The sequence below is a fragment of the Ornithorhynchus anatinus genome, chromosome 1 (genome assembly GCF_004115215.2).
Source record: "Ornithorhynchus anatinus isolate Pmale09 chromosome 1, mOrnAna1.pri.v4, whole genome shotgun sequence".
NCBI classification, from domain to species: Eukaryota; Metazoa; Chordata; class Mammalia; order Monotremata; family Ornithorhynchidae; genus Ornithorhynchus; species Ornithorhynchus anatinus.
Genome location: NC_041728.1, coordinates 21,951,351 through 21,975,224, shown reverse-complemented (window position 1 = coordinate 21,975,224; position 23,874 = coordinate 21,951,351). Strand labels below are relative to the sequence as shown.

The following is a 23,874-nucleotide window of genomic DNA, read 5'->3' as shown; positions in this document are numbered from 1 at the left end:
AAAGCACACATTTTTAGCCACAGTAAAAAAAGGTGCCATGTACAATTTTAAAATTCAGTTTATATTTTCCTCAGGGTGGTCCATGAGACACTAAACTAGTGGTGATACAGTTAGAGGTCAAGTTCTGCTTATTGACAGCGGGTGGTGGCGGGGGCGGGGGCCGGGGGAGGAAATCAACAAGTTAAAATTTTCCCAAACTGGCAGAATTTGCAGACCATCTTCATTATTCTGTGTGGAGACTGTTAATACAAGAAAGACCATAGCAAATCAACATCTCTTTGTTTATGGGAGGTGTACCTCTAGCATCTGGTTACTCATCCCAGCCCACAGCACTCAGGTACATATCCTCCACCTGTAATTTATTTTAATGTCTCTTCCCCTGGACTGTAAAAGCCTTGAGGGTAGGATGGCAAATCAAGATCTCTTTGCTAAAGAATGGTGCACACTGTTACTCACCCTAACCCCACAAAGGCATTTAGGTACAAATCTTCTACCAATAGTTTTTTTTCCCACAGCTCTCTTCCCCACTAAGATTGTTGAGGGCAGGGATCCAGTCTACCAATTTTATTGCATGGTACTCACCCAAACACTTGATAAAGTGCTCAATAAATACCATTGATTCATTGATGAGGTCCCTCGGATGGTATCAACAAGATAAATCTTTAAAGTTAACTTCCTAAATTCAGGAATATTTATCATAGGGTGAATGAGTCTAGCCTGTAATCTAGACTGTAAAATCCTTCTAGAATGTAAACTCCTTGGGGGCAGGGAGTGTGCCTACCAACTCTATTATATTGTATTCTCCAATGAGCCTAGTAAAGTGCTTTGCCGACAGTAAGCACTCAATAAATACAAATAATTGATTGATGGTCTTTGAGAGATTTTGGAGGAGAATGGCTGAGGACTGTGGGGCAGAGGAGAGTTACATTTGAGTCGGTCAACGAACCCAGCCCAGCTCTCCCAAACCCTCCTAAGGAAGGGAGAGGTGATCAACTCTACACTTTCGTTAGGGCAGGAGGAAAGTATATTTGGAGAAAAGTGGTAATCTGATTCAACATGCTCTCAGATCAAGCCTCCCCACTGTATATGAACATTGTTCATTAATCTTGAGGTGGGAGGTGCCATGTATAGCAGTCACTGTCACTGGCCTAAACTGGTAGGACTGAGACTATCAGCTGGACTCTAGACTATAAGTTAATTGTAGGCAGGGAATGTGTCTGTTTACTTTTATATTGTACTCTCCCAAGTGCTCAGTACAGTGCTCTGCACATAGTAAATGCTCAATAAATACGATTGACTGACTGACCGACCGACCCTGACCCGTTAACCCTGAAGCACAATTGAGCCCCCATTGGAAAAATGCTTCATCACAAAAATGACCAACCATGCAATGGATACTTTTGCAGCCAGTTTCAGGGAAGCCAAGAATCAGCGTGGCTCAGTGGAAAGAGCACAGGCTTTGGAGTCAGAGGTCATGAGTTTGAATCCCAGCTCTGCCACTTGGCTGTGTGACTGTGGGCAAGTCACTTCACTTCTCTGTGCCTCAGTTCCCTCATCTGTAAAATGGGGATTAAGACTGTGAGCCCCACGTGGGACAACCTGATTCCCCTATGTCTACCCCAGCGCTTAGAACAGTGCTCGACACATAGTAAGCGCTTAACAAATACCAACATTATTAGTATTAGTAAACTACAGGGTCTAGACTAGCCTCCTTTTGCCAAAGATAATTTAGTCCAGGTTAAGCACGAAGACTCATCATTTTATAGACTCCACTGTGGAAAATGACAACCTTACTAACCTGGAAGAATTCATTCCCCAGGAGTCTTCCACAGGGAAATAACTGGTTGGTCTACAGTAAGATCGGTGAAACAAGATGGGAAGAAAGTTACACTGTCATCCAATCAGATGCTACTCATTTATTCATTCAATCAATCATTTATTGAGTGCTTACTGTGTGCAGAGCACTGTACTAAGCACTTGGGAAATACAATTCAGCAACAAATAGAGACAATCCCTACCCACAATGGGCTCACAGTCTAGAAAGGGGAAGATAGATATCAAAACAAGTAAACAGGCAACAGCATTATTATAAATAAAAAGAATTAAAGATATGTGGTTCACAGTGTTCTTTGGGAGCTTGGGTCAGAGGACTGCACTTGGATCTGTTCCCTTTGGGCAGTTGGTTTTCACCCCACCCTCAATCAGTCCCACAGCACTAACATACATATACAAAATTTATTTATATTAATGTCTGTTTTCCCCTCTAGACAGTAAGCCTCCTGTGGCTGTGAATGTGTCTACCAAATCTGTTGTATTGTGCTCTCCCAAGTGCTCAGTACAGTGCTCTGCACCCAGTACATGCTTGATAAATAACATTGACTGATTGATAGGGTCTTTCCAGCAGGGGAGAGCAGTGAGATACCCTGATAGTTTTCATCTTCAAAAACAGAAGTGAAAGAGCTGACCTGGAAACTACATTGGCACTTTTTAAGTCCTGCAGAATTCCCTCAGTTTTAACTATGCTTATAGTTATTGTTCAACATGCACTACCTGAATTGCAATGTGGTTTCAGAGCAAAATGCAGCATAGCGGATAGAACTACCATAGCATGACAAGATTCATAGCAACTTAGCAGCAAAGTAAAAGCAACTGCAAACTACATTTGAAGACCTTCCAAAAGTCTCTGATCCCATCAGTAGACTAGGGCTCTGAAAACTCCTACACAATCTTAGCTGCCCTGAGACAATTGATTGATTAATTGACTGACTGCTATGCTTGGGGAGGCAAAAAGGAGCCTGGAAACTAATGCCAAAATAGGTCTTCGATTTCCTGGTCTTCCAACTCCTCAGGCTCATCACTTTTTTGAGATAGTCAAGATTAACTTGTCTCTACTCCAGCGCTTAGAACAGTGCTTGACGCATAGTAAGTGCTCGACAAATATAATAATCATAAGAGAGTGCAGTATGCAGATGGCAGGGGTCTGGAGGCATATATGCGGGACAGCACACATATAATTCAGAATTATATAAGCCTAAAGACAGCCACGGTTATGTGGGAAATCCTATAACCAAATACTTTATCAGCAACCCGTCTGAACGCTGACACTAGATTCGGATACCTAAGCAGCTTATTTCCCAACAACAACCAAAGGGATAAAAGATCTAAGCTATAGAACATAGCCTGTTAATTGAGAAGTTGATCAAGTTTGATAACCATGGAGTCCCAAGCTTCACACCAATAATAATAATAATAATGATGGTATTTGTTAAGCTCTTACTACGTGCCAGGCACTGTTCTAAGCACTGGGGTAGATACAAGGTAGTCAGGTTGTCCCAAGTGAGACTCACAATCTTAATCCCCATTTTACAGTTGAGATAACTGAGGCCCAGAAAGTTAAGTGAGCTGAACAAGGTCACACAGCAGACAAGTGGCAGAACCAGGATTAGAACCTATGACTTTCTGACTCCCAGGCCCGTGCTCCATCCACTTTGCTTCTCTATAGTCCTATAATGGTGCCCAGCCTGTGTGGTGATGGAGACCAGACCCACTTCACGGAGGGGTAGGTTCTCATTGCCAGGAATGGGGCCTTTAACTTCAGAGGGCTTTTTCCCATGATCAAGCAGGATGTATTCTGAAGAGACTTTTACCCCATTTCTTGTGTTTTGAGCTTCTGTAGAGAAACAATTCCAAATCCCTTTCTGTCACAACCCCTAGGCTCCTGATAGTACAGGACCTTAGAAGAAGTATGCCACCCAAGCTAAAGACAAGCAGTCACCATGGATACCCACATAGGAAAACCTCAAACTTTGGATAATCATGGGAAAAACAGTGCCCCACCAAATCTTTGACCCTTTCTTAACCACCCAGGAGAGGATAATGACTACTTGGGAGAAACTACCGAAATCGTAAGCATGGAAAGAGCTGTTTGAAACCATCATTGACATTTACTCACAGGCCATATCTCACAGTCAGATGATCTCACAAGGGACTTTGACCCTGAACTAACCCACCGCAAAGGCAGAGCAAGTGGACAGTTGCTGCTGGTGAGAAAATTGGAAGCATAAGATGCGAAGAAAAGCCATACTCAGTCAGTCCAATGACCATTCCAGGCTGGTCTTAGCCTCCCCCAAACAGAAGGGCTGGTCATTTCCCCAGTAGCTCTGGTGGCCACCTAACTGAAATACCAGAGGGTTTGGTGGAATCAAAAAGGCTGGGTGGCAGAAGGTTAACTTCTGCCAGGCAGAGGTTGAAAGGAATAGGAAGACATTTTAAAGGGAAGGGGAAGAGTATGTTGTAAGGAAAAAGGAAAGAATGCAAATGAATCGAGAGAGCTGAAGGAGATGGGGAAGGAGGTGAGGAGCTCCAAGTTGGAGGGGTTGGGGAGAGCTAGAAGAACCGAGTCTTCTAGACTGTAAGCTCACTGTGGGCAAGGAATGTTTCTGTTATATTGTGTCATACTCTCCTAAGTGCATAGTACAGTGCCCTGCAAATAGTAAGCACTCAATAAATATGATTCATTGACTGATTGGCTGCAGTGGGGGCTTGAGGGGAGGGGGGGAAAGATCACTGGACAGTCTTTCTTACACCTCAGCTCTCTGCTCTCCAATCTTCCTTTGACTGGGGCAGACTCAAAGGCCAGAAGCTTCACGGGGGGACAGCCGGATGTCTTGGAAAGGCCCACCATAGGGCCTCATTGGCTGGACCTTGGACCCAGGACAGAATTGGCTTCAGGGTTTGGACAGGAGGAATGCTAGGGGCATGCTTGCTCATCTAGGTTCTTTCTGCTCGATGGAGTTGGGTGGCCTGAACTAGTGACCCCCATTTCCAGCTCCAAAAGTGACCCATTCTGTAGGGAATCCAAAGAATTCCAGGCCCACTCCTCCCATTTTAAATATAGGGGCTTTCACAGAGTTCCTCAAGCTGAAAGCCACTATTGCTGCATAATGCAAACAGAGGAATTCTTCCTGAGAAATGATGAATTTTGTCATTTGGCCCAAAGACAAAGTGGTCTTGCAGACATTATTTTTTTCCATTCTTGAACAAGGGAAGCTGTAACCATACTGGACAGAAAGCTTAAGTTTTTACCCACATGCTGAAATAACCGATCAGCTTTCCACGGAACAATCCTATTTCATTCTTTGACATAAATCAGAAAAAAGTAAAATTTCAAGGACAGTTTAAAAACACATTTGATACAGTACCTGGGTTTAGTAAATCGCCTCCTGCAGCACATGGACCTAGTGATGATTCCCAAATCATTTAATAGCTGGCTTTCACAAGGTTTTAGGGAGATTAAAGGCATTACTACTGTGGAGTAAGTTTTCAGAGGGCTTTACATAGGAGGGCTGCAAAGGTGGTATTCAGTTCAATACATTCCAACCTTCAGAATCTGGTTGTGTCTTGTGTTTCTGTTGTGCTTTCCCAACAGCTTAGCACCATGCATTGCTCTAGTAGGTGCTCAGTAAATACTATTATTTCTGCTACCGGAAATCTGGCCTCCTTTACCAGCAAGCCTTTGGGGGTTAAAGACTTGGGCTGTAGCACCCCAGTCTGAGCTGGGGATTTCCAAAAAGATTTGTAAAGGGGAAGACAGAGATCTAACAGAGGAATGCCTGGAGTGGGATTGGCCATAGCTGAAAAGAAGTGTGCAACTCCAACCGTCCTGGAGGTTGGAGGAGGTTGCCAAGGGAGCAGCCCTGAGGTGTCCACTCCTCTGGTTGGGAGAGCAACATGCCAGCCTGGAGGGTTTCCAGGTGCAGTGGTGGAAACTGTGATAGAGCCGGGGCGGGGAGGGAAAGAAGGAGGAAAATGGGGCAGAAGGAGGAAGACAGGGAGAAGGAGGGAGAGAGACAAACAAGGAGAGAGAGACACACAGAAAGAGGGCAGAAAAAGGGAGAGACAGAAAAAGGCAGGAGGCAGAGAGAAGCAGAAAAAGAGAGTGTCAGAGGCAGGAGAGGCAGGAAGAGAGAAAGCCAGATCAAGACAGACAAGAGAGAAAGAGAGACGGGAAGACGGGAGATAGAGGTTAAGAAGAGAGGATGCTACCACTGTAGCTGTTTCCAGAGATATGAGCTTACGTTTGGACATTGATGTTACTCAGAAATCTAGAAAGATAGAAATATCTGTCAGGGTCCAGGACCAAAGTGTCCCAGATGGTTGAGGGCCCTGCCCTGTGCCGGAAAGGTTGGGTCTGCCTTGCTCCATGGACAGAATCCAGTCAAGAGCTGTGGATGCCTGCATCAACTGCCGGCTGAACTATTGGTAGGCAGAATGAAAAATTCACTTCAGGATCCCAAACACAAGGTTTCATTCTCCAACTGTGGGATGGGACACTGACCAGGATGGTAAATGGGGTGGGAATATGACCATCTTGGACAGAGAAATACCGGGGTCAATCCTCTCTTTGTTAACGCATCCCTGTAGCTGTATCTGGTAAGGGAAGAGGGCGGCAGGGGTCCAACGAGACACCCTTAAGCACTGTGTTTTATCTAAAACTCAGGCAATAATCAAAGAACGACATATAAACCAAGTTTCCTGCCCCGATTACTCACCATGCAGCATGATTCTTTTTCATTTCCCAACATTTATTTGGGGCCAGGTTCAGTACCTTAAAATAACACCTAGTCTGACCATCCCAAAATACACAACATCCTCTATCCCCCACCACATGAACAAATAAATAAATAAAAATACAGAGGCCCTCCAAACCAATGGCTTACTGTTTCCTTTTCAAACTCTACATTGACCAATACTGAAAAAAAAAACCTCACCTCTAACTTCAGGAGAAAATCGTGCTGAATGACGTGACACGAAAAGTTTCAGTTCTTGGTCCAAGTTGCACTCAATCAGATTTGTGTCCCATGATCGGATTCCTGCCCAAAGATAGAGAGAATAGAAAACATGTAGTCGGGGTTTGGAAAACACTGCTCAATCATTTTTAGGGTTTGGGGAGAGGAGATGGGCCCACCAGCCGGATTTTAAGATTTGCACGGCTCTCCATAAGGGTGGGTGACCATCTCAAAGGGAGCAGGGAGTCGTTGCTGATTTGGGCCTTGGGATGGAGAGGGGGGATGAGGGCAGGACAAACCTTATAAAATGTAAATGCCAGATTTCCAAATTAAGTGCCCAACGGGTCTGGGCTGCTGAAAGGATACTCTACCACCCCTGTGGGGTGGACCAATGACTTTGAGCGGGGGATCGCCAACCCTCCTTATAAATAGTTCGGTTTTAAAGTCAATCTCTCCCACTCCTTGCCTTAGCTCCCTCTTTAATTTCTGTCTCTCACTTCCTCAGTGTCAGTGCATGGAGCATGACTCTGATGATTTAGCTGACTTTCAGGACTTGGATTATAATAAGACTCATTGTAGTATTTAAGGGCCTACTCTGTGCCAAACATTGTGCCAAATCCTGGGGTAGATATAAGATAATCAGGTCAGACAGAGTCCTTGTCCTTCATGTGGCTCACAAGTCTAAACAGGACTTAAACCTAGACTGTAAGCTCATCGTGGGCAGGGAATGTGTCTGTTTACTGTTATATAGTACTCTCCCAAGTGCTGAGTACAGTGCTCTGCACACAGTAAGTGCTCAATAAATACGATTGAAGAAATGAATGAATGAATGAAAGGGGGAAATGGGTATTTTCTTTCCCCTCTGGAGTTTACCTTGAGCAGGTTCAACTGTCATCCCTTTATGCACTGTGGCTTATTTTATGAAACTTCAATATGCCAGGACAGCAATATCCCTTTTATAAATCCTAAAAACTCATTTATTAGAGCACCCAACTGGTTGGTCAAGGAGTGAGCAGGAGCTAGGGGAGCTGCAGAGGTAAAAGGCACAAGTAAAGCCAGTTCCTTGCTTTGGTGACCACTCCGATCTCTTCCTCTCTCCTGCTGCCACTACCTGTCCTGCCTTCCTTGGGGAAATGACTGGAGGACCAGCAGCAGTCTGAGGCACAGGGGACTGGGTCTTGGGAACAGAGGACCAGATAGGAGAGATAGATGTCTTCCAACTACTGAACTTTGCCAGCTGCTTCTCTCCTCTCCACAGCACTGAAGGGAGCCCCAAGTTAGAAGAGGTACTCCACCAGATGCATGCTCAGTTGGAACAGATGACCCTCTTGAGGGGAGAGGGCGCTCAACATAAAAGGTTTCATTACACGCAGCCCAAAAAACCAATATGGGAGCATTATCCCACCATATTCTCGAATGCTGTTACAGTTCAGAACTAGCATACCCACCTGATAATGCACTGCTTTTATTGGCAATTAATTATATAAAATATAGTTCAGGGCCTCATTTCAAACATACCCCCGTGACACCAGTAAATGTCTTGGATTGCACATGAAAAACTAGTCACACAACAAAAAAAAATTTCAAACTGAGGTGAATCCATTAAATATCCTCAAATCTGGAGAGCCGCCGGGCTGATAAAATTTAACAGTGATGCTCAATAATTCAGGTATGAAAGAGTTAACGTTCCTCAAATAAGGCTAAATGATTACACTCCATTTTATTTGTCTCCTTGGTAGCATTAATAGCTTCAGTTTGCATTTGACTAATGGAGTATTTAAATTTTAACAAGAAATGCATGTTGAGATTTGCCTATCTTTTTAATGCATAGTTGATAAATGGCTTCTTTTCGCCTCACACTGGGAGCTTGACAGGTTGAGAGGTCTGAATGCATTAGAATATTTTACTTCAATATATGCGCTACAGACTTGTCTAGTGTGAAATATCACTGGGTTCCTGTCTGAATTGCTTAATTGGTATTGTCTATCAAATTCTCCACTGGCCAGGCCCTGAGTACCACTCTCTTTCAAGCCTATCATTAGGGGTCATAAAGTTAATAATGATACAGCTCACATTTTTAATTAAAATACAAGGGAATATTTTACCTTTTGTTCTCAAGTAATGTCAGAATCAGGTTAGTCTTTCGGAAGCTTCCTCTTATAGACCACGTGGCCAGTCATTCCCAACTCTTATCATGCCCGTTAGGATCTATTTTTTTTTTTCCAAACTCGTTGTGAGGAGTTTGCAGCTCAATAGCAAAAAGACTCATTCTAATTAAACACTGTCTAGTCATGTTTTTAACTACAGGAATGCTGCAACTGAAAAGGAGGGTGCTTAATTGCTTTTGGTGCTTCAACAGTTCCAAAAGTAGTTCAAATTTAAGAAAATTGTCAAGCAAATTGTTCCTTAACAATGATAATCACTATTGCTATTTGGGGAGAATTTTATAATTAATTTACTTAATTCTTTTAGCTCAAGATGAAGGAATTTGGAACTACGCCACCTCCTGCGTCAACTACAGCAACATAATAACTGAATTTTCCTCCTACTTGCCACCACCAACTATCAGTGCTCAGTTGGTGCCAGGGCTTGTTGGGGCTGAGCCCTGGCACCTGTGGGCCTGGCAATTATTGCCCTGGCACCTCTGGGCTTGCCATTTCACTGATAAAAATAAAATCTACATTTTTGATTTGAAAACATCTTAGTTTCTATAAAATCCTCAAACAGTTCTGACAGGCTGCTCTTTCAGATGAACTTAAAAGCAGCAGCATTATTATCATTAGTTCTAATGATAATCTGACCCCCGCACTTTCAATGTCATCAGAGTTAAAATACAAAATGACTTAATTCCCTGGGTCCCCTTATAAATTGAGGACCGCGAAGTGTTATTAATATCATCCAGCTCCCTTCCCGGGGGTAGTTCAAAGCGATTTGAAGCAGCATGGCCTAGGGGATAGAGCACAGGCCTGGAGTCAGAAGGACCAGGATTCTAATCCCAGCTTCGCCGCTTGTCTGTTGTGTGACCTTGGGCAGGTCACTTAACTTCTCCGGACCTCAGTTACCTCATCTATAAAACAGGGATCAAGACTGGGAGCCCTATGTGGGACAGGGTCTGTGGCCAACCTGATTAACTTGTATCTACCCCAGAGCTTAGTACAGTGCCTGGCATAGAGCAAGTGCTTGACAAATGCTATTAAAAAAAAAAAGATTTGCCATCATTAGCACTGGTGTGTTTAACAGCACCTCTATTTTACAGGTGCATCGGTCAATAAAAGAAAAGTCAAGCGCTGGGCTAAGCTTGATTGCACAGAGCAAGTCAAGGACAGAAATAGAAAGGGAGAACCAGAACTGTCCTTCGCCAATCCTCTTCTCCCTCTCTGATGGTTCCCATGGCCTGCTCTCACTGAAGAGGTTCTTGTACAGATAAGAGGAGCAATAGAAGAAGGCACCAGAGTCTGGTGGAGTTGATTGGTAAAGCAGTAGAGACCCTGGCACCTAGCCCAAGCTCCCCTCATCTTCCCTGGTGTCCCTTCCCTTCTGGGCTTCTGCTGCTTCCTCTGAAAACTGGACCTTAAGGACGACCCGAAGAATAAATACTGCAACTGGGTAGAGACCCACATAAAACAGGGGAGGGTGTGTTTTTGATGTCCTGAGGTCTCCCTGCTTTTTAAGGTGTGGTAGAGAGGTTTTCTGTGATCATTTCCCTCTTCAGCAGATTAAAAAACTATAGTGGCATTCATCCAGTATCAACCTGTTGCCTTGTATCATCGTTTTTTTAAGTGCCAGCTTCCTCTTTGGAAATGGCCTCTAGTCACAGAGCCCTAAATGTTAATGTGCTTTAGATACGCGACCTAGGGGTCAAAGCTGTAAAAGTGACTTGCATTTTCAGCTTTGAGAACAGGCCCAGAGAGGGCTTAGAGTATAAGCTCCTTATGGGCAGGGAAGTGTCCCCTGCTTCTGTTGAACTTTCCCAAGGCCTGAGTGTGGTCAATTACACCCACTCAATAAATACCATTACTATTACTATTATTACTGCTGCTGTTGCTAATTGTGCAGGGCAAAAGAGAGCTTTTGATGGCGAAGAATAATGCAAGCAAGCAAAGTTCTAATCATAACTGACTCCATTTATGCTTCCATTCAGTGTGGAACCACATTGAAGGCCATCAAGTGTCTTTGTGCCCTGACTGCCATGATGCATTTTGAATATTACCAAAGGTAGCACCCATTATGGTGGGGTCAAGGTGAATCAGGATAATCTGTGGCAGGCGGGAGCAATTCCCTATAAAATAGATATGAGGGAAATAAGATGAGGGCCACTCACCACTCTTAGATGTGGACTGACTCTACCTAGCCACATGGAACTCCTTTGGTGCTTTCTAAAGGAAGACCGTTCCCTTTAATCCTAGTTTGCATCACTACACTACTGCTAATTATTCCTCATTATATTTTTGGATCATTAAAGCTGCTGTCGGGTAACTGCAATCAGAGCCTGCAATTAAAATATCTTTTGGATGACACTGGAATTCTCTTTGCAGGGGTTTCTTAAATTGCTATGAACAAAAAAAAAGTCAATAGCAGAATAGACTGCTAGAATTGGGTCTGGCTTCTGTTTGCTTATGCCGAAAGGAGTGGCAGGGCATCCATGTGCTGTGGGAAACAGATCCTTAAAGAACACCCATGAGGGCTCAGATGATTCAGAAACAGATCTCGGCAGGCAAAGTCCCAACAGGAAGAAAAGCAAGACCTGTGATTTCAGGCACTGGAAGACTCATAACCTGAGGCCTCCTTGCTTTTTAAGATGAGGTAGAGAACCTTTCAAGTGATCCTTTCCCTCTGCCCAAGATTAAAAGACTTCAATACTGGCATTCATCCAGGGCTACTTAGGGTCAACCTGTTGGTTTACATCATCATCACAAGTGCCAGCTTCCTCTTTGGAAATGGCCTCCCTGCAGTAATTGTAAATCACTGCTTAGTCTTCAAGGCCAGTACCACGCAGTCAAGCATAAAATAGTCAAGTCATCTAGATCTCCCGATCCTTGAAGCTTCTGTTGAGGACTGATGATTGGGATGAGGAGCTACTCTTCCAGAAAGCACCCTTTTTTCCAAGAATTCCCCAAAGGCCACTTTTGCCCCAGAGAATTACTTCCCAGCTGACATTTGTATATTCCAAGCGCTTGTACAGTGCTCTGCCCATAGTAAGTGCTCAATAAATACGATTGAATGAATCAGTCAGTCAATCCTATTTATTGGGTGCTTACTGTGGGCACAGCACTGTACTAAGCGCCTGGGAGAGTACGATATAAGAATAAACAGACACATTCCCTGCCCACATTGGGCTTAGAGGGGGCTGTGCCCAGGCCTCTCAGCTGAAAACCAGAGAAGTTATCTGCACAGCACCGGATTCCTAACCAGGTCATCTGGCAAAAAAATGATAGAAGAAACCTTCTTATCCAAAGTTATGAGTAGGTAGGCTCCTAAAATATCTAATATATTTTGGGAGTTCTCATGCTTGGAGTTTTTCTTAATAGCAGTGGGTGTTGTGCAAATTGCACAAAGGAACTCTAGGACTTGAAAGAGATACTTTCAGAGAAAAGGCAACATATTCTTGGGATCGGCAGATAACTCTGTCGGTCAGTTGTTGATGGGAATCAAGTTTTCTTTTCTGCTTTATGAAAACTTGGGTGGCATGCAGAAATAAGAGTAAAGCCTGGCTGACCGACGGTGCAGAAGAATCAGCCATTTAAAATAACGATGAAGAAGTATTAAGTACAATCTGCATGTGGCTGGTTGACAATGACTAAGCATTCCACCAGAAGAGGCCAGAAGTAGCGCACTGTAGCAAACGGTGGTGAAGAAATCAGCAGTGGAAAGAGGCCATTAAAGTCCTGGTCTCGACGATGAACCACACCTGCGTGTCGGCGCTGCCGGCGAGTCCGTGACAGTGCAGGTGGAAAGGACCGCATTACTACCCTAAAATTTCCATCTGCAGCAGGCCCTAGGCTATGCCCAACCTATACCAAATAGGACGAAGCAGCAGGCTCCGGCAACGCCGCCCTACTTCAGACTCTTGCTAAGAGAGAGAAACGTCGTCTGCGTTAAAAATAAAAAGGGTTTCGGAAATCCCAAATTGTCCACACCCAGATTAACTGAACCTAAAAGTCGGGCTTCATTATGGATGGGGAAAACGTTTTCTAAAATAACTAATGTGGGGGAAATGTCCGAACGAAGTCAAGGAGTGGTCCAGTTGGATGCTGCAGCTTGACAATGAAATGCCAGGCAAGAGATGATGCTCTCACAAAGCTTCCTTTTAGTCTGGCTTTTGGGGAATAAAATACCTTCGGTTCTACTCCGACCACGTTCTCCGAAAGAAAAAACTCAGGGCTTTAAAGTGAAAGAGAGACAAAAGAGCCTCAGGAAGCTTGGGCTGGAGAGTGCTACCTACTGCGGCTCTGCGCCTCTCCACCCCGCCCTTGGCTGCAGCCTTTTGTTAGGTGCCCAAGTGGCAATTTCTAAATAAGGACTGGTGGGATAATTGGGGTGGGGGGGGATAGAAGGGGTGGGGTGGGGAGAGGAAAAGATTCGAGATATTCTTCCATTGATTGCCAAGAGGAGAGGGGCTGGGTGAAGGCCCTTTGTGTCGGCTAGGGGCTGCCGTAGGGACCGCAGTGCGGACTGCACCACGCCCACCAGCCGGTCTTTCTGGGCAGATGCCCACTGGGCGAGCGTGGGTGAGCTGGGGCTCTGCTGCAGGACACCCCAGCGACCTCTGCAAGAGGGAGGGGCGAGGCCACGGAGGGGGAAAAAGAAGAGGGAAGAAAAAAATGCATCCCCTCCCTCCTCAAATCCTCAAATCACACTTCCCCCCTTAAAAGCCCTACTGAAGGCGCACCTCCTCCAAGAGGCCTTCCAGACTAAGCCCCATTATATATATAATTCCGTTTATTTCTACTGATGTCTGTTTACTTGTATTAATGTATCTCCTTCCTCATCCCCCCCGTATACTCTAAGCCCGATGTGGGGAGGGATTGTCTCTCTTTGTGGCCCAACTGTACTTTCCAAGCGCTGAGCCCAGTGTTCTGCACCCAGTGGGCGCTTAATAAACGAATGAATGAACGATGGCTCAGAGGGCTAACAATGGAGAGGAGAGAAGAAGCGGGGGGCAGGAGGGACCACCCTCTTTCCTTGGGTGCGGGCATCCTTAGGCAAGGACACGGAAGCCCGGCGGCCCCGCCTACCGCTGCAGCTTGCTGCAGCTTGCTGCAGCCGTTGCAGCCGCTGCAGCAGGTCTCCCGAGCCTGCACCTTGACCTCCCCGCCTCCCGGACGAAACCGGTCGAGGCAAGATGCGGGACCTGACCCCCTTGGATGCCCCCCACTGCCCCCAGGCCCACCCGCTTGGTCGCCACTTTATTAAAGAAAACCCCATCCAAGGACCAACTCTGAACCGCCGGGCCTTTTCCAAAACTGAAGAAAAGAGAGAGTGGCGGGCGGAGAGAAAGGCTGGTGAGTTGGCTAAGGGGAGGGGGCATCTCCTCCCTGCCCCCTCCCCATCCCCACCCATCACCCAGCCCCCCTACAGAGACGCTTAGAGGAAAAAAAGCCCACGGGAGGCGGGGAGGGCGGGGATGGAGGGTGGGGACCGGCATCCTTGCAGACCAGTTGCTCTCGACGTTTTCAACTGGAGATAATAATCATGATGGTGTTTGTTACACCCTTAATCTGTGCCGGGCACTGTACTGAGCGCTGGGTGCAGGGGACGGTTGGGGAGGGGGGCAATCCGCATATAATTCCCCCCCGCCCACCTGCCGCACCCCCACGGAGGGGTCTACATCAGATATGTATGGGCAGGGACTATCTCGCTTTAATGCAGAATGGTACTTTCCCAAGCGCTTAGAACAGTCCTTAGTAATCGCTCAATAAATACGAGCGAATGATTATCTGCAGTGTGGCCCCTTAGGGTGGCAGACCAGCATTTTAAAGAGGCCGGTGACAGGCAGACCTCTCAAGGTTACAGAAATCCAACGCCCCCTTCCTCCCTTCCCCCAATTTTGCCCATAAGGGGGGGGGGGGGGCTCTGAGAAGAGAAGAAAAGGGAAGAGGGCGATGATGGTGGCCTCTTCCCACCTCTGCGCTTTGAGATCCCGCAGGGGTGGGCAGGGCTGGGGGTCGGAGGGACGGGGTTGGGGGTCGTTCCCCTCCTCCTCCCTCCATCCTCCATCCTCCTTCCCTCGCCTACCTTGCTCAATGTTGCCGATGGCCCGTCGCAGGTGCTCCTCGGTGACTATCTCCCCGATGACCACCAGCAGATAAAATTTGCTGTCCAGGAAGCGGTGCGAGAGGCTGGGGGAGGTGGACAGCGGGTTGGGGATGCTACAAGAGGGCTCCGACTCGGCTTCCACCACCACGGTCGCCATCCTGAAACCTGCGGCCTGCTGCTCTCCCTCCTCCTCCTCCTGCTGCTGCTGCTGCAGCAGCTGTGGCTTCCTCCCTTCCTTGGCCGCTCCTCTCTTCTGCGGCAGGGAGAAAGGATTATTTCCAAAGGTGCTGCCTCCTCCCCCTTCCCCCCCCCCCACCCTCCCTCCTCCTCCTCCTCCTCCTCCTCCTGGTTTTGGTGGTGGTGGTGGTGGAGGGGCCGGTCCTTCCTCCCTGTCCCCCCCCACCCCCACCCGTGCTTTCTGAGCTGCAGCTGCCGAGAGGAGCCGGACAGCAGGAAAAGTGAGGGAGGGAGGGGAGGCGGCCGGGCTTTTATATGGACACTCGGAGGGGCTGGGAGTTGGGGGGAGGGAGGAGAAGGAGGAGGAGGGAGGGGGAGGAGAGGGTGGGGGTGGGGGGATCCGACAGTCCCACGCGTTGCTGCTGCTCTGGCAGCCGTGGGCTGATGTCATCTGCAGCAAATCATCCCCCTGCTCCCCTCCCCGGCGGGCCCGGAAGCAGAAGGGACGAGGTGTGCGGACAATGCCCAGCGCCGAGGCCCCCGGCGGGCTGCAAGGGGCTAGGAAGGGCACCCGCACCCGGCCTGGGGGGCAATCCGGAGGTAGGGATGAGGCCGGTGCAGAGGAGGGAAGAGGAGGGTGGTGCCCGGCCGGCCCCAGGATCAACAGGCCCACCCCTGGCCCCGGGGGAGTGGAGGATGTGGAGCTGGGGCCAGGATGCCCTGGGACCCTCCACCCTGCACGGGCAGATCCCAGAAGCAGCCAGACTCCCTCCACCCCGTAGGGTCTGTGTGGGTGCTTACATGGGGGATGAGGGGTGTTTGATCTAAACCCTGGGTTTGGTGGGCCCGGGGCACCGAGTTCCCCTCATTACGCCTCGCACCCCCAAATTTACACGAAAGTTTCCCTTCACCCAGATCTGCCCCTCCTCCCCAGTGCCCACCTCAGCCCTTTGGTCCCTCTGGGACCCTGGTCGGGGTCTGCAGGTCTGCCCGGAATGGAGGCTGGAAGAGCATCCCGTGGTTAGACTGTTTTCCTTTCCTCTGGGCAGGACTGGGCTGAGCCGGGCTGTCCAGTCCACGGGCAGTTCTGGGATCGGCCACGGCCCCTCCCTGCCCAACGACATTACAAGGAATAAGCACCGTGGGCCTTGGAGGACTGCAGGGAACAAAAATTATAATTGTTTTTACAAGACAATGACATGCCTCTTTTTAATAAACCCAGCGTTAGGGATTTTAAATGCATCCTATGCCTGTTTTTTGTTCGCTCAGAGAAGTCCGGAGAAAGAACCCGTAGACCAGAAAAGATTAGATGTTAACGTCTACCTTTAATTTAGTCACAAGTCTGCTGCGTGACCTTGAGCGAGTCACCTCTTTGGGCCTCGGTTTTCTCATCTGTAAAATGGAGAGATCAAGCGATCAATCGTATTGATCGATCATAACTGTGTGCAGAGCACTGTACTAAGCTCTTGGGAGGGTACAATATGATAGATACATTCCCTGCCCCCAGTGAGCTTACAGCCTAGAGGGGGAAACAGACATTAATATTATTATAAATAAATTATCTACGAAAGTACTGGGAGGATGAATAAAGGGAGTAAGTCAGAGTGATGCAGAAGGGAGTGGAAGAAAAGGAAAAAAGGGCTTGGTTAGGGAAGGCCTCTTGGAGATGTGCCTTCGATAAGCTTTGACGGAGTATTTGTCTGTCAGATATGAAGAGGGAGGGCGGTTCAGGCCAGAGGCAGGACGTGGGCGAGAGGTCGGCGATGAGAATGATGAGATCAAGGCACGGTGAGTAGGTTGGCATTAGAGGAGTGAAGTGTGCAGACTGGATTGTAGTAGGAGATCAGTGAGGTGGAGTAGGAGGGGACGGGGGATGAGTGCTTCAAAGACAATGGCAAGGAGTTTCTGCTTGATGGGAGATACGATAAATACTCTCCCTCCCGCTTAGATTTTGTGCCCCTGTGGGATGGGGACCGTTGTATCTACCCCAGTGCTTAGCATATAGTAAGTGGTCGGCACATAGTAATTGCTTACTTCTCTAGACCGTAAGCTCGTTGTGAGTGAGGAGCGTATCTGCCAGTTCTGTTGTATTGTCCTCTCCTAAGCACTCAGTACAGTGCTCTGCACATAGAAAGTGCCCAGTAAATGCCATTGATTGATTGATTGATTGATTGATAGTAAACGCCCCCATTATTAGTAGTGTTATGAATGTGCAGTCCAAGGGCCTCAGAGTTGATACCTGGGGGAAAAGGGCACAAAGAAATGGAATCATGGGCAGGGTAGGGACCCACAAGGCGGGCCGAGATCGCAGCTCCCACAGTCATCTTCCTGCACCCCACAGAGGTCACAAGCTGGATAACAGGCCTGTCTCCTGTCTCTCCCGACTCCAGCCCATACTTCGCTGCCTGCATCATTATTCTACAGAAAACGCCCAGTCCACATCTCCCTACTCATCAAGAACCTCCAGTGGCTGCCTGTCCATCTCCGCATCAAACGGAAACTCTTCACCATTGTCTTTAAAGCACTCAATCAGCTCACCCCCTCCTACTTAATTCACTGATCTACTACAGCCCAACCTGCACACTTTGATCCTCTAGCTCCAGCTTGCCCAATGTCCTGATCTCATCTATCTCTCGACCAACTCCTTTCCACATCCTCCCTCTGGCTTGGAACTCCCTCCCCATCCATGTATGCCAGACCCCCATTCTCCCCATGTTCAAAGACTTATTAAGGTCACATCTCTTCCAAGAGGCCTTCCCTGATTAAGCCCTCTTTTCCCTGACTCCCTTTCCCTTCTGTGTCGTGTATGCACTTCCGTCTATGACCTTTAGGTTATTTGGTGTATGCCCCGCCCTCAAATTTATATTAATGTCTGTCTCCCCCTCTAGATTGTAAGCTCACTGTGGGCAAGAAACGAGCCTAACAACTCTTGTATTGCACTCTCCTAGATGCTTAGTGTGCTCTGCACACAGTAAGTACTCTATAAATACCAATGATTGATTAACTGATTGACAGGTTCAAAATCCACCCAGTTCAGCAGTCAAACCCCAAGGGATGACACTGAGCTGACAGTCGGGTGCCAGGCCTGAGGCAGCTGGCGCTGTTTATGCAGCCAGGGGGGTGATAGAATTCAGGGTGGCCAACTACTTTGGCAATGATGACCACCAAACTGAATAAGATTACCAACCTTTCTAAAGACAAGAATGGGATACATGGTGACAGGGAAGATTTCAAGTAAAAGAGAAGCAGCATTGCCCAGTGGTTGGAGCACAGGCCTGGGAGTCAGAAAGACCTAGGTTCTAATCCCCGCTCCATCACATGTGTGCTGAGTGACCTTGGGCAAGTCACTTCATTTCTCTGGACCTCAATGACCTCATCTGTAAAATGGGAATTGAGATTGTGAGCCCTATGTGGGACAGGAACTGTGGCCAACCCAATTAGATTGTATCTATCCCAGTGCTTAGTAGAATGCCTAGCACATAATAAGCACTTGACATATGCTGTTAAAATTTTTTTTTTTAAAGTAAAAGGCAAAAACATTCTACCTACATCCATTCCTTGGAACAGGCCCAAGTAGTCACGCCCTTCCCCTGGCATGGAACTCACTCCCCCAGTTTGCCGAAACACAGCCCTCCCCATTTTCAAAGCACTGCCAAAAATGGAAAAAAGGTCTTCACTACCTAACCCCCAACTCCCAGGCAAGTCACCTCATCAACAAATCACCTTGTCGCTCATCTGTGTCTGTTTATTTAATCCTTTTGTTTATATATCCTTTGCTTACTTTTGTTGCTTACCTAGTTTTCCTCTTGTAATTTTTGGTATTTGTTAAGCTCCTGTCCCACGTGGGGTTCACAGTTATAATTCCCATTTTACAGATGAGGTAACTGAGGCACAGAGAAGTTAAGTGACTTGTCCAAGGTCACACAGCAGACAAGGAGGAGCCGGGATTAAAATCCAGGTCCTCCTGACTCCCAGGCCCATGTTCTAACCACTAAACCACACTGCTTCTCTATTTTGCTAAGCTCCTACTCTGTGCCAAGCACGGTGCTAAAGCCCTGGGGCAGATCTAAGTTAATTGGGTCAGACGCGATCCCTGTCCAACATAGGGTTTGCAGTCTAAGCCATTCCCCTTGAAGGGTATTTTTAAAGCACTCACTAATGCCAAGCGCCAGGCTTAGGTAAATGGAAGATAAATGGATTGGATGCAGGCCCTGTCCCACACAGGGCTCTTAATCTCAGAGCAGGTATCTTATCTCCATTTTCCAGAAGGGGAAACTGAGGCACAGAGACTCACCCAAGGTCACACAGCAGGGGCTACAATCCAAGCCTTCTGACTTCTTGGCCCTTGCTCTTTTCACTAGGCTATGTTGCCTCCCTAGCTAATAATAATAATGTTGGTATTTGTTAAGGTTTTACTATGTGCTAAGCCCTGGGGTAGATACAAGGTAATCAGATTGTCCAACGTGGAGATCACAGTCTTAATCCCCATTTTACAGATGAGGGAACTGAGACACAGAGAAGTTAAGTGACTTGCCCAAAGTCACACAGCTGATATGTGAGGGAGCGGGGATTAGAACCCCTGATCTCGGGCTCTTGCCACTAAGCCACGCTGCTTCTCTAGCTGTGTCTGCCTGCCTCGCCCTTTAGATTGTAAACTGCGTGATGGGGACTGTAATGTCTACTTTTATTTTAGGCTCCCAATTGCCTAGAACAGCAATCAGTCATATTTATTGAGTGCTTACTGTGTGCAGAGTGCTGTACCAAGCGCTTGGGAGAGTACAACAGAGTTGGTAGACACATTCCCTACCCACAACAAGCTTACAGTCTAGAAGAGGATACCAACATTAATAAAAGTAAATTACAGATGAGTCCATAAATGCTTGTGGGGCTGATGGTGGGTGAATATCATGTGCTTAAAAGGTATGGATCCAAGGGCATAGATGATGCAGAAAGAGGGAGTCAGGGGAAAAGAGAGATTCATCAGGGAAGGCCTCTTGGAAGAGATATGACCTTAATAAAGTTTTGAAGATGAAGAGAATGGTGATCTGGCATATATAGAAGGGGAGGGAGTTCAAGGCCAGAGAGTCGCAGTGAGATAGATGAGATCGGGTCACGGTGAGCAAGTTGGGACTAGAGGATCGAAGTGTGCAGGCTGGGCTGCAGTAGTAGATCAGTGACGTAGGGTAGGAGGGGGTGAGCTTATTGAATAGTTTAAAGCTGAAGGTAAGGAGTTTCTTTCTGATGCAGAGGTGGATGGGCAACCACCAGAGATTCTTGAGGAGTGGGGAAATATGTGCTGAATATTTCTGTAGAAAAATGATCCAGGGAGGAGAGTGAAATATGGGCTGGAGTGGGGAGAGAGAGGAGGCAGGGAGGTCGGCGAGGAAGTAGTGCAGTAGTAGAGAGTTTACTGCACACAGTTAACCCTCAATAAACACTGGTACTGGTGAAGAATAAAGGCTAAGTCACAAAGAGACCTGGAGCTTACAGAAGACCACAGTTTGATAAGGCCAGCAGTGCTCTGTTTATATCAAAAGCTAGAATCAGCTGGAATTGGATGGACGGGAATATATATTTTAAGAGCCAGAAAGCAACCCTCTGCTAGGCTTTGTATTAGTTGAGTCCAATTTAAAGGAACTGGAGTGAAGAGAGGCCCAGAGAAGAGCAACAAGAATGACTGAAAGAGTGGAAAATGGGATAAATGAGGGAGCTTAAAGGACCTGGGATTATGGCACCCAGAGAAAAGTCTGGAGCAGAGCCCTGATTGGACCAGGGTTGGGTCCTACATCCTTGGGAGAGGTGCCAAACTGAACTCAGTCAGATGTGGAAGCTGGATTAAGAGACTGTGGCACCGTGGTGCCACCTGGCTGGAAGGATGCGTGTGTTAACCAAAACTGGGACCGGGCTGCTGCCATGCATAGGTGCCCTCTTCAGAGGACAATGGGACCTCTGGCCCCGCATCAGTTGTCTGAGCGAGACCCCCAGCCTCGTTCCAGGTCTGTAACAACATCTGCCATTGCCTTCTCAGGGCTCAAAAGACCCCAAGTGGTGGCCAGAAGGCTCCTTGAAGCCCATCCCCTCCCAGGCCCTGCTTCACCTAAGATCCCCAAGCTCACAATGCAGAGTTGGTGCCTATCCTGTTGTGCTTGTGACAGTCCATCCCAGCAGCCCATGAGGCTAGCTACCCTTTCTTGACAAGCCCTCAGAGAGGGAGGCCAGCAGGAACTCATTCCTTTATGCTTCACACCAGGACCTGCCTTGGGCTAACCAGCCTGAGGGAGACGGGGGTCAGGCTGGATCCCGGATTCCTTGGGCCTGTGCAGGAATCCCGGAATGAGGGGCTAGTTAGTACTCTGACATCGTGCGTTGGTATGGTCATTTGGATGAGCTTACATAAAGAAGGTGCTGGCAGGCTGGTCCTCCTCCTCCAAAGGTCTAATGTGCTTAAAGTTAGCAGGAGGAACTTAATTTCAACAGAAAGGAGAACTTCCTGGGAGTGAAGATGATTAAATACTGTCATTTCCCCCAGAACCAGGGGCTCAAGGAAAACTCTCCCTAGAGTACACAGGCCACATATGACGCTACGGATGGAAACGCAACCATTTCTCCCGACATCCCCTCGTATTCCTTCCAGGAGCGTGTTGTCGGAAGAATATCCCCAAGTCCTGCCTGGATCATATTTCTAAAAAAAAAGTTCAGTCCGTGTTTCCCCACTCCTCAAGAACCGTCGGTGGTTCCCCACCCACCTCCACAACCATTGGCTTTAAATCATTCAGTCAGCTCACCCCGTCCTTCCTTTCCTTACTGATCTCCTACTATAGCCCAGCCTACGTACTTGGCTCCTCTACCGCCAATTTATTGTATCTCAGTATCATCTGTCTCCCTGCCGCCCCCTTGCCCACATCCTTCCTGTAGCCTGGACCTCCCTCTTCTTCCATACCCGACAGACCACCACTGCCTCCACCTTCAAAGATTTATTCAAATGATGTTTCCTCCAAGAAGCCTTCCCTGACTGACCCTACTTCCTCTCATTTCCACGTCATCCTTGCACTTGAATTTGTACCCTTTATTCACCCCACCCTCAGCCCCTCACCACTTGCATACGTAACTCATAATTTATTTTAATAATGTCTGTCTCCACTTATAGACTATAAGCTCCTGTGGACAGGGAAACAGTGTATTCTCCCAAGCGCTTAGTACAGTGCTCTGCGCACATTAAATGCTCAATAAGTACCACTGATGGATTAATAGCAGAGAAAGTTCAAGACAAAGGAGACATGTTGTTACTCAAGCACCAAGTTGGTACAGGCCAAACATGTTAAATCGAAATCCTGGTGTAATGCAACAGAGTTGGTAAACATGCTCCCGGCTCACAAGGGGCTTACAGTCTGGAGGGGCCAGCTTTGTAAAAATTGGTGGAGAAATCTGTAAGCTCATTATGGGCAGGGAATATTTCTGCTAATTCTGTTGTATTTTACTCTCCCAAGCTCTTAGTACAGTGCTCTGCACACAGAAAGTGTTCAATAAATACAATTGATTGATCAATTGGTTGGAAGCGGCCAGCTTTAAGCAAAGCTGATTCTTTTCCCACAGTTTGATACCAATCTCTCACTGACATTTTCTCAGTGCCAGATAGCACTGTATTGTACAGTAACCTACTAAGAGCAACCATCTAGAAGGCGCAGGGCAGCTGAACGCATACACGTGAGCAAGTAATGCAGGGACCAGATTGCTGGCAGTGAATGGACTTTTCTTTACACTATAACACAGGTGTGCTTTCTGTTAAATAGAATTGCAGAGAGCCATATCATAGACACAGTAGGTTAAAGTTGACTTCCTCTAGTTGTTTTAGTATGTACTGGGTACAAACCAACCAGTGCACAGTGTTTTTCCTTTGGATTCGGCCTTTGAAAAAAATCTGCAAAACCACAAGTCACACACCCAGAGAAACAGGGTGGCGTAGTGGATAGAGTATGGGCCTGGGAGCCAGGAGGACTTGGGTTCTCATCCCGGCTCCACTACTTGTCTTCTGTGTGACCTTGGGCAAGTCACCTCACTTCTCTGTGCCTCAGTTACCTCATCTGTAAAATGGGGATTAAGACTGTGAGCCCTACGTGGGACAGGGATTGCTTCCAACCTGATAACCTGATATCTACCCCAGTGCTTAGAAGAGTGCTTGGCCTGGAGTAAGCACTTAACGAATACCATCATCATTACCCAGGAGCATCACAGTCCTGGCCACAGTCATCTACACCCAAGCCAGCTCTGAACCCTGAGACCCTTAAGCTGCAATACCTCCCCGCTCCCTGTGTACCCTAACCACTCCTCTCCCCACCCCGCAACCGTGAAAGCTGGGAGCTTCCGCAGGAGGAATCAGATCAGGCCCTGGGAGGTGGCATAGGAGAGGGAAGGTCCTCAGAATGGCATGTTCCAGGACAGGGAGAGAAATCTCAAGGAAGGAGACCCTATCATAAAGCTCCATATACTTCGAGTTTGGGGGGGTGGGGACAGGGAATAGGGAGGGAGAAGGGAAAGAGGGCAGGCCTGCCAGCATCCCTAGACATAATTTGTCAATTGTGCAGTCTCCCTGGCCAATCCGGAGGAAGTACACATCCCAGACCTGCTGCATTGTTTCCATGAGCACAACCCATTG

The 23,874-nt window shown here is 47.5% G+C and overlaps 1 protein-coding gene across 2 annotated transcripts in view; it reads right to left on the bottom strand.

Moving 5' to 3' along the window:
- MAP1B (microtubule associated protein 1B) overlaps positions 1–15,350 on the bottom strand; it is a 101,338-nt gene extending 85,988 nt beyond the window's left edge. Inside the window, exons 1-2 of one of the 2 annotated variants that reach the window (XM_029071391.2) lie at positions 15,024–15,350; positions 6,771–6,872 (exon numbers count right to left, since the gene is read on the bottom strand). In XM_029071391.2, the coding sequence (XP_028927224.1) occupies positions 6,771–6,872; positions 15,024–15,201 (280 nt within the window). In that variant the 5' untranslated portion in view covers positions 15,202–15,350. The remainder of the gene's footprint in view (positions 1–6,770; positions 6,873–15,023) is intronic. The other variant, XM_039911289.1, reaches the window with a different exon arrangement.
- Positions 15,351–23,874: the final 8,524 nt, after the last annotated feature.